Below are 11,333 nucleotides of genomic sequence, written 5' to 3'. Positions count from 1 at the left end.
TTATAAAATTCAAGTGAAACCAACTGGCTTTAGAATTGTTACTTGGGTTAGTGCATACTCAAGTTCAGGATACACCCTTAATTTGGCAACAAGCGCTGTAAATAACTTACCTTTGGTAACATTTGTGAATCTGTAAGTTTCTCCGTTTGTATAACAGTGAATACTTACGGGTAGTGGGACACATAGACGAAGAATGAGCAACATTTACGAAAAAAGTTAATCATGACTTCTGTGCACTCTTTTGAACAAAAACAACACTATTTTTTATAAAATTCTATTTTATTGTATAACATTATTTGCACAATTTGGGATTCGCCAGATTTGTTTTGCTGTCTAGCTTTTGTGGGTTTGTAATTTTACGCTCTCAATCTACCTAATCTACGTTTTACTCAAATTTACCTCCGATGGTGCTAGCATCAAGACAGTAGTTGAAACAAATGGATTTATTAGCATATATAGATATTTTTTTCTGTGCTTTCAACAACTTTACACATTTAATCACCTCAGGTGAAAGATCATAAGCAACGCGAAGAGTAGATTCAAGTCCATCAGTTCCGTGTGCCGCCGTGAGCTGGTGCTCGATTTGGTCTCGTTATCAACGAAAGCTTCCTTTTCACGTTGGTCTTCGAGATTGGCGGCGGAATTTTCCCTGTAGCGGTCTCGTTCTGTTCGGATAACACAAATCGATTGGCAAATTTTAGTGTTATTGTAGAATACTTTGCTTAACGATGTTTTCATACAAATTTAGAGAAAGGGTTTAGATAAAAAAGTTTACCTTTATCTTTTGATAGTTCTATATTCCACAACTCGCCACTATCGCCCACAAGAATTTTGTTGGATGAAGACGAGTATTCATCTAGGGGTCGGTAGACTTTATTTTTATCTGCGATAAAACAATAAATTATACGGCGTAAGATATAAGAAGTAATCGTTTTATAAATTTTAATGTGTTTTTTTACTTTCATGACCAGTTACTGGTCAATACTGTATTGGGTATAGTTTTACAGGGCATCTTCAGCTCTATGTCTTTACATATTTGCATTGGTAAATCGAATGCCAATCAAGTTCAGCAGGACAGTATTTTTCAGTATTCCGATGATTCACGGGTATATGGATGGTCTTTTTATTTGTTTAAAGGTTTTGCGAGGAGCTTGATGATGGTCGTGTAACCAGTTTATTATTAAATTAAATTAAAGTTTATTGAAGAAAACTCGGCAGGGTAGTTTTATAATGTTACAGATCGTTTAAAATATTAAAAAATCAAGAAATATCACACAAAACACTCATTTTATAAACTATGTAAATAATCATAATTAGATGAATTGGATAAGAAGCAAAGTGACCAGACATCTTAATTAAGACCACTCAAGCAAAGTGCTCGATTTTTAGAAAATTTAAGCAAAAATCTTAATCAGTGAGGGTTCAAATACCGGCTATTTTAGTGAAGTGATCGGAATTAGGAGATAATCGGAATTACGTTCGTTCACGGTATTCAGTTACTAGTGGCTTTTTATTAAAATTGAAAAATTCCCGTGAATATCTAAGTACATTGAATTGCGTATTTATACTTACAATTTTTGCGGTAAAAAGCTTCTGTTGTGGTAGGTAGCGTTGTAGTAGTTGGCGGACTGGTAGGTGTTGTTGTAGTCGAAGGAATATCTGTAGAATAGAAATAATCTTTTCAGGTGACAAAAGGTTTCAAAATTATACAGTTATTAGAAGGAATGTTTCACCAAAGACAATTATTTTGGCATTGTTGAAAAAAAAATGAAAAACTAAAGTTATATATCCACATTGGATGCCAGCAATTTCCGAAAACAAGATAAACCACAATTTATAAACGCACCTGTAGCTACCGACGAGCTACCTCATGGAGCTTCTTTCTTTCAGTTCCACCTAAAAATGCTCGGTTGGTTCGGGGTCTTAAAACTAATTGATTTATTCAAACGATTTGCCTACTGCTGTGGCCCTTCGTTCTATGTGGCATATAGAAAACTCGTGGTGGCTCGCTATGCTAAATAAAACATTTAAACTGTCGCGCTGCACTTGCAAAAATAATAATAATAACCGCGAGGCGACCGTGAGCGTTTTACTTGCTTTAAACAGACTGATAAACTCGGTCAACGCTATGTGGATGGACCATAAGAGGCTGCAGGTCAATAGCTTCCGTGACTAACATTCGGGTTCATATTATGTTAAAATGAGGTGCTCGGGGTAGGGGCGCCAAACACCAATTTTTTTCAAAACTAGAATACTATACAGAACTAGAAAAATATAAGTTTTGCCATCCTTGCCATGAATACAAAATTCTCACGCACTATTTGTTTATTGGTCTCAAAGCTGCATATGATTCCATCGACCGAAAGCGAGCATAGTCATGGCTTCCCCGGGAAGCTGATCAGACTGATTCCATCTACGATGGATGGTGTATAACCGTGTGTTCGGATTTCGGGTCGATAGTCATAGTGATGGTCTCTTATGTCTGCTCTTCAACACACAGTTACATGGTGTAAAGAATTGAGTAGATATCAACACGTGGGGCATGGTTTTCAACAAATCGAATCAATTCATCTGCTTTGTCGATGACAGGGATATTATCGGCAGAACATCTATGGCGGAGGCTGAACAGCATCTCCAGACTAAAACACGAAGCAGAAAAGATTTTTCTCCTGTATGGACTCGTCACTGCGACCAGTATCGTTGATCTATTGTGGTATCGGCCGAGTGTTTCCGTATAACCCGCACCGCATTTATTTTTTCTATAACCGCCAGAGGTTGGAAAACTCGCAAAATGAATAAATACGCCGAGCATCGGCAAACGGTTTTTATCATGATAAAACAGCTACGCGAGTGGTTCAATTCGCCTATAACAATGAGCAACATACACTCACGCTTCGTAGCATCGCTGAATATACGAATATCGTGAGCAACGCAAAAGTGCGATGTACCGTTTTCTGCTACTTGTAAAGCCACTAACACTACTTTAAACTATTCCCTTTTCGTGGTAATATTATTTTGAATACTTTCCACGTCCCTGGGCATTCTATATCCGAAAAATCGAACAACTCAGGCTGTGAACCATTTCGCGAAACTTTTAACTTTTTGGTTAAAATTTGACAGTTCGATGGTTTTCCGAAAATAACCCTGCTCGGGAGCATGGTTAGTTTTAACCAAGTTCTGAGAGCCAATGAGATATGCACAGGTAAGGAAGAGAGCTTCGACAAGTTTCACTGATTTTTCGTTAGATTTTTTTTACATTGGTATGGATGCTTATCGCATTATAAATATGTTCAACAACCCGGGTTGCAATGAGATGAATTTTATCTATCAAATAAAAGCAAATGAACATCAAAAATTCCTCCGATTTTAACTCGGACAGAAAAAACAATATTTTCATCCTCACCTTATATGCTCTCATTGAGCAAAAAAACTATCAATCCGTCAAATATGAAATGGTTCACATTCTGAACTAATTTTAACCACTCAAGGAGAAATAACCATCGAACTGTCAAATTTTAACCAAAAAGTTAAAATTTTCGCGAAATGGTTCACAGCCTCAGTGTTCAATATTCAATTTTTGAATGAATTCTGATGTTCACATTGAGGTTCTGTTCGTGATAAAATTCAAAGCTGATGCGTCCATTATCGGCGAGGCAGGCGAATAGTGTATGTTCATGATGGATGTTCATCGATTCAAATGATCACTTTTTTCGCGAATTCTCCAACCACTGATAACCGCTATTGAGTGCGCGATATGCTTATTGAATTTTATGCGTGCTTGTGTGTAATTGGGTACCCTTCCTTCAACGCTTTCTCTACTTTATGCACCTGGTACCATATGACAGTGCTGTCCCCAATTATAGCCATCCTTGGCGCAGATAACCAGTGTATTTTACTGTAAGAGTCATTTTTGCACTGTCAATAGGCCTTATCGGGATAATATAGAATTCAGCATGATGATGAGGGGCCTGAGAATAAACCCATGCTAAATTCACTTTGACTTCGAGTGATCTGATTCTACTAAGACTCGATCCCACGACCATTCGCTTGTCATAGTAGACTCGGTAACCTTGCGGCTACAGAGCCCTCCAGAAAAGATTTATTTAAATGTAAATACGTCCAAAATTGGCCTGCAAAACCGAGGCCGACCAGCGTCGCCTGAGCAGTAAAAGGGTAACTAACGTATTTTGGACCCCATTAGCACCTGTACATAATTTGGAAACTTACAGCAAAATTAAATGGAAGTGTCCAAATTATGTACAGCTGCTGACGGGGTCCAAAATAGGTTGGTTGCCCTATAATCGAAGGCGATGAATTCGAGGTAGTCGACGAATTTGTTTACCTTGGCTCACTGGTGACGGAAGACAATGACTCAGCATGAGATGCAGAGGAGTATTATTAGGAAAGTCGGCTTCAAAAGCAACTGCGTTTCTGATAATAAATAACAGAAGTTGGCGCTAGTGTTTCATCATGCGCCATGCGTGAGAGTATGCTTGAAACTATCAATGTTTCCCTGTTGAATACAACAGATGCCGCTACTTTGTAACGCGGATTGTACATTTTGGAAGCAGCCCAATTTTGCGCGACAAAAAATTTACTCAACGTAGCAACATTACTCTCTCATGCATCTCAATTTCTTTTGTGTTTATCGCCAATCGCAATATAACGTTTGACACCTGAACCAATAAATAGTTGGTAAACATTGTTTTTATTTATTGCATTCATGTTGCGAAATTAAACTTTTTCGAATTGAAATGTCGCAAACATATTCAGCTCCTGGCTCTCGTGCGGTATCAAATCACTTTTCTGGGCTCCCGGATGAATGGTATAGTAAGATGCTATGAAGCGGTATAGGAAAAGTTTGTTTTTTATCAAAATCAGCAAGAAGTCACAAGAATTAGGTATAACAGAGTAACTGTACCACAAATAAAATGTGATTGGTAATTGTTTTTCAGGAAGGTAAACATAGACAAGTGAGAAATTTTGATTTTACTACCACTAGAAAAGCGTCATCTCTTGAAATGCAACTGTTCGTATGGTATGGTATGGTCCTATTTATCATCAGAAAAAAAGATTATTCAAGCTTTGTAACATAATTCTCTTCATACAATTGAAATGTGTAAAACTCTAACTCTAAAACAAGCTACAACTGAGAGAGCATGTCATTTGAACAAAAGTGGTTTTATTATTCCTGCACCTCTGCAGATAGGATCCACATAGTGGCATGAATATTATGTAAAATTCTATATCTTATTATTTCATTGTCTATCAATAATATTACTTTTTGACTAACAGAGTAAGTACTCAAAAATGATTTGTTGTTGTTGCTAAAACTAATAAATTCCAGTTTAATAGTTTACTAATTATTACTCTATTGAAATACCTGGAATCAAGAATATGTACGATACTGCATGCCAGTAACGGTCAAATTGCGGCACGTGGGTTGAAGGCGGTTTTTCGAGATATATTTCTTGTTTTGTATCAGTTAGATGATTCTTGTTTTATATCAGTTAGTATATCGTCATGGGTTTGGTGTATCATTGAGATAAATTTCGCATGTAAATTGCCCGGAAAAAGAAACGGTTGTGAATTCATTCACGACAGGCACAAAAATTCGAATTGCCACTTTATCCTATGCCCACAGACATAGAGAATTATGGTTAGTTATAAAATCTGTGCCTAAGTCATTTGTGTTGCTAATCAAAAGTTAGTTATTACCTAAGTTGTAAGTTATTTTCATCTTTGTGAAACTCCTGAGTCAACGAGAAAGTTTGTTGAGAATTGATTGTTTACAAGTTGTAAATATAATGCTGTACTGGATTGTTGTTTATACGTTAACAACTGTAAGGTAATGGTAATAACAACATTGTAACCTTATTGTATATTAAAACCGATATCATGGCTTTTCTTCACGAGAAGGCTAAAATATAACTGCATTGCTCATACAATGCCGGCATCCAGCGTTAGCATTCCATGCTCTCTATTATTGCCTGGCCATTTTTCTACCTTTTTTTCTGTCGTCAGATTTGACGTGATATTGGACGGTGTGCGTCTGGGTAGCAATTCATATTTGAAAGTTCGTTTCATTGTTTGCACCACTTAAAATTCATGACCCACCTAAACTTTCAGTTATGGTCTGTCGACACGTCGAATAAGTCGAGAATAACAGATTCACAACATTAAACGAACTGTGTTTACAGGACTAGTTCTATTATATGGACGCATTCTCCTCCTTTCTACGGATTGTGTGGGTTTCCTACAGGACTGAAAGGATATAAATATGAATGAAACAAGAACAGCCGGCGGAGGATCTAGTGTTGTGTAGGAAATACAGATACAAATAGAAACTTCTGCTGCCGCTGACGAAGGGCTAAGAAACGTTTCCTTCCTGTCTCGCTTTCTGTACCACTGTAAATGGAGGTTGGCTGCAATAGTAACAATCCCGGTAACTCGCTGTGCAGCAACAGTCGTGCGTTGATTTGTAAGATATTTTAGGAGGCATACACTTGCATGTTTTCCAATTATTGAAAAAAAGTGATGCTGCACGATTTGGTCATTCAATGTAGCGAACCATTCTGCACTTTCTATTTGCTTTCATTACGCCAAAACAATCGCAATTACGTTTATTCACGATAAGTATCGATCCTAGATATAGGATATTTTGGAGGTCTCCTTCTGGCAAATTATCTAGTAAAGAATAAAACAACTAAAATTTGGAAGTGGGATGTCGCAAAAAGAACCATAAATGACTGGATTGAAGTATTTTCATTTACCTTTAAATTTCATAGTATTTCATTATTGCATTTCTCATGTTCGGATAAAATCTCGAACTTTTTTCTAAATCGAACTCATACCCTGCACAGTTGAAAATGCGACTAAATCAGCATGCTTCTTTCACTCTGAACGCATTCCTTCAGCACTGTTGACTGTCCCCCAAGTTGGGGGCCCCAACTCGTCGAAGTCGTTGTTCGACAATTGCCCAAAATTTTTTAATGGGTCGAAACTCCGGATAATAGCAAATACGAGCTGCTCAGTTGCCCAGTTTACTGACGCTGTAAGATCTATAGCCTTCCAAAGCGAGGATATTCCGCGTCGTTTGATAGTTGGTATTGTACTTTGTAGCCATGTCTTGGATGGAGATGCCAGGAATGGATCTAACGCACCTCAGTATCTTTCCACTCATTGTCAGCTCTCGGTCCCTAGTCCCGATTTTCTTGAAAGTTCTTGGCCACCTTTCCACATTTAGGTTATCTTTATAATCGTTCGGAACATTACACAATTTTGAAATTTTTAGCACTTTAACCAAGTTTGATCCGGACCACTCTGGATTGTCCAAACGTCGGTGCAAGGTTTTTTTCACATCGTTCGAGTTCTATTCTGTATTACTTCGCAACGTGATGGAATATTTTGACAAAACTTACGCTATAAACAAGTAATGCAATGTTACGCAATGTTTCATGAATTACTTACAACACATGACGATATACGAAAAGACGTTTTTCAGATGTACAATTCCATATTTCCCACGTACAACATTCAAAACCAAACCCACATAATTTCCCATGCACATAGTACCAGATTCCCAGAAATTATTTATTATCTAACAACATTTGAGACCCAAAACAGCATTTGTACCATTCCATAGAGAAAGCATCCACTTCAATATCGAAACATGTACAACCAACTATTAAACTTAACCCACTTCAATAACACCTCATGAAAGAACTAGGCCTACGTTCCATATAGCTGACTAAGCGTGTGACCAAGAAAAAACACCTTAGCTTTCCTTCACCTACTCTTGTAACAGAAGTCACCCGATTAGAACTTATTCTATATTCACCACTACATCACCGAAGCTCCCACATAAACACTTTCTCTCTCTTTTAACTTACGTTCTAACTCTCACTACGCCACTTAGCAAAACACTCTTGACCAATCAGACACGATGCAAGCATGGTTGAATGCCGATAAGCCACGCCTTCTGTTAACGTAGAATAAGCCACACAAACACTGTTCTATAAAAAGAAATGCTGAACTGAAACAAAGGCATTCGACAGTCTTGAGTCTTGAGTCTTGATACAGTCCTGATTCTAGACAGAGATTATCTTTTCGACAATTATTCGTTGCACATCCTACATCGTGATGACTCGTGATAAACTCGTTACAAGTGATGACAATTGCCTTGCCGCAATCCTTTGTGCGATTCGAAAAGACTCGAGAGTGTCCCCTAAACGCGCACATAGCACAGGGTAACTTTGATCAGCCGCGTTTGTCTGGAAAACCGTACTCGTGCATTATCTGGCATAGCTGTTCGCGTTCAACTGTATCGTATGCTGCCCTGTAAGCCACGAAAATATGATGCGTCGGCACGTTGTACTTTCGACATTTCTGAAGGATTTGTCGGAGAGTAAAAATTTGATCTGTAGTAGCAAGGGCCCCCATAAAGCCCGCCTGATATTGCCCTACGAGTTCTCTTGGTATTGGGGATAGACGACGCCACAAAATCTGGAAAAGCACTTGGTAGGTGGCGTTGACCAACGTGATGCCACGGTAATTATAGCAATCTAGCAGGTCGCCCTTTTTGTATATGAGCCAGACAATACCTTCAATGCAATCCTCCGGTAGTTTTTCCTCCTCCCAAATCCTTGGAACTATCCAATGAAATGCTGTTGCTAGCGGTTCTTGGCCATTTTTGTAGAGTTCTGCCGGGGGTCGGTCCTTTCCAGCGACTCTATTATTCTCCAGTTACGAATTTTTCGCTGGATCTCTTCGACATTGGGAGCCCGCACACTGTTGTCGTTTGTAGGCACTCCTAGGTTAACTTCCGTTGCGTCTCCTTCTGCCATATCGCCGTTGAAGTGCTTATCGAAGTACTGCTTCCACCTGTCGACAACCTCGCGCTCGTTGATGACTAGTTCCCTTCCCTCGTCCCAACACATTTTAGGTTTAGGTGTGTAGCCCTGACTAATTTGGTTCACCTTCTCGTAAATCTTGCGCGTGTCATTAGCCGGGAATAGCTGTTCCAGCTCCACACGATCTCTGTACTCCTTCTGGCGCTTTTTTCTCCTCAGGATAGTAACGCATGCATGGACGCATGGACTTTTTTCGGGTTTCGCGACAAATTTGTTGGAGTAGATCTTACGCTTCAGGTTTGCCCAGAAATTCTCGATTCTCTACAGCTGGGGGACCTTGGACGGGTTTGCTGACTTCGATATTCAGCCGCTCCATCTCCTCCAACAATCGCTTCGAGTAGTGGGCCGACGCCAGATCCGGCCAGAACACCGCGTCTTCGCCCTTATGGTATTTCTTGGTGAGCGACGCAACTTCCGGCTGGCACTTCGTACTATAAATTTCCTTGTTAATGACCAGTCCGGAGTGAAAGAAGAGCGGCTTTGACATCCCCTTCTCGCTGATTTTCAGCCACAGCAGCACCTTCTTGGGAAACTTGCTGTGTGAAATGAACTTCACCTTAGGGCTCACTTCTTTCGTGGGGAAAGTAAAATACGAGGTGCCCTGCCGGTCGTTGCCATACAGGATGAGATAGATCTCGTTGTCCATCACCATCGCCACGTCGCGATTCGCCGGGAAAATCGTTTTGACCATCTTATTCAGTCACTGCTGCTGCGTCATTGCCTGCAGCTCCGAGACCAGTGGACGGGATTGCCGCTTCCTGACATGTATGCTCTTGTTCGCTAGGCACTTGTTCACTGTTTGGCCGGTTGCACCGACCTCCCGGTCAAGTGCATGCAGTGATGTAGCCACTTTTCCCTCGGTCTTCCTCTTCAGCATCCTTTGGAACTTTTTGTCGCTCAGGGCAGTCGGCCTTCAGAAACTGGGCTTTCTTTCGATGCTCTGATTGTTGTTCAATAGTGCCAAGATGCTGTAGATGCCGGAACGGGCGTATCCGGCGTCCACAAAGTGCCGCACGATGTCCGTTTTCGACGCGGCGGGGTACCGTTCTTTGAACGCGCACACTTCTGAACGGAGTAGCCTCTAACGCTTTCGTGCGCTCGAGTTTTCTTAACCTACAGTGTGTCATTTAGTATTCTCTTCGAAAATATGGCAAATGGGGTAACAAATGACAGGATTTTTCAACACGAGCTCTTTAGTGCATATTGGGATGTATTTTGAGTCGATCTGCACATTTCGGAATATCCAGAATCGGTTCCACCGGAACTCAAAAGTGGTCATTTGGAATTCTTTTCGAAAATATGGCAGATGTGGTTTGAAAATGTCCAAATCGGCTCAAAATACATCCAAATATGCACTAAAGAGCTCGTGTTGAAAATCTTGTCATTTGATACGTCATTTGCCATACTTTTGAAGAGAATACCAAATGACCACTTTTGAGTTCCGGTATAACCGACAACGGATGTTCTGGAGTGTGAGGCGCAAACCAGCGCTCTACAGGGTAGTGTAAAAGTCATTATTAGTGACTATAAACAAAATGAATAACTTTTGCGCAGTCAAATAAGCAGATTTCGAGTTTTATTTCATCTGTTACTTATGATGTCAAAAAAAATCCCACCGCGATCTGGAATATTTCCGGGAAAATGGAGCCATAATTCACCAGCATATTTTTTCATTAAAGGTCAATCTAATGTGGTTCTTTCAGGACTAGTTGCATAAAAATCGAATGAAAATCAGTAGAGATAGAGCCAAAAGTGTAAATGAAAATACCTTAATTTTTGATGTCGGGGACGTAAAGGCTAAACGTCTTTCTAAGATATGACTCTTCTTTATCACAAACATCGCGACCGGCTGTTAGAGTACAGGACAGTTACGGAGCAGTGAAAAAAATCCTACTAACTCTATCTAGCAGCACCGCCTAGCCGAGGTTCGAACATACGACGGCTGGATTGTTAGTATTTCTGTGATAAAGGGCATTAAAACATCGCAAACTTGATTAGTGACGATTGGTGTGATGCATTTTGTTGTACCCGCATTGACTTTGAGCTGCAGTGCAGTGCGGACAGTAAGATGATTGCATGTATGTGTTGTAACTTGGGGTAGTTTCATTGATGTTATGCAGAGGAACATGCATTCAGCGATGTCACCGGATCATGGTGGGTATTCTACAAATGACTGACATCTTGATTATGCAACCATCATCTCGCTCTATATGGTTACGCTCTCTATATGGTTTATACAAACTAGGAAAAAAGCAAAAAGCATTATGAAAGGGAAGATAGGGTGACCATTGGCAAGGAGGATTTCGCTTTATAGGGATTACCGAAAGAAGATAGTTTTTTAAGTGGCTAAGGGACAAAGGGGGGAGCTGGCAAAGGTACTAGAGACATTTAAATGAAGAAAAAGGGTTTTGTTGCTCGCAT

General features: G+C 39.8%; 1 protein-coding gene across 1 annotated transcript in view; it reads right to left on the bottom strand.

Annotated features, from left to right (window-relative positions):
* Nucleotides 1-498: 498 nt before the first annotated feature.
* LOC128742911 (lachesin-like) overlaps nucleotides 499-11,333 on the bottom strand; it is a 68,159-nt gene continuing 57,324 nt past the window's right edge. The window contains exons 9-11 of the mRNA XM_053839407.1: nucleotides 1,573-1,659; nucleotides 776-883; nucleotides 499-659 (exon numbers count right to left, since the gene is read on the bottom strand). Coding sequence (XP_053695382.1) covers nucleotides 499-659; nucleotides 776-883; nucleotides 1,573-1,659 — 356 coding nt within the window. The remainder of the gene's footprint in view (nucleotides 660-775; nucleotides 884-1,572; nucleotides 1,660-11,333) is intronic.

This window comes from Sabethes cyaneus, chromosome 3 (genome assembly GCF_943734655.1).
Source record: "Sabethes cyaneus chromosome 3, idSabCyanKW18_F2, whole genome shotgun sequence".
In the NCBI taxonomy this organism is placed as follows: Eukaryota; Metazoa; Arthropoda; class Insecta; order Diptera; family Culicidae; genus Sabethes; species Sabethes cyaneus.
This window is presented reverse-complemented; position numbering and strand designations above follow the sequence as displayed.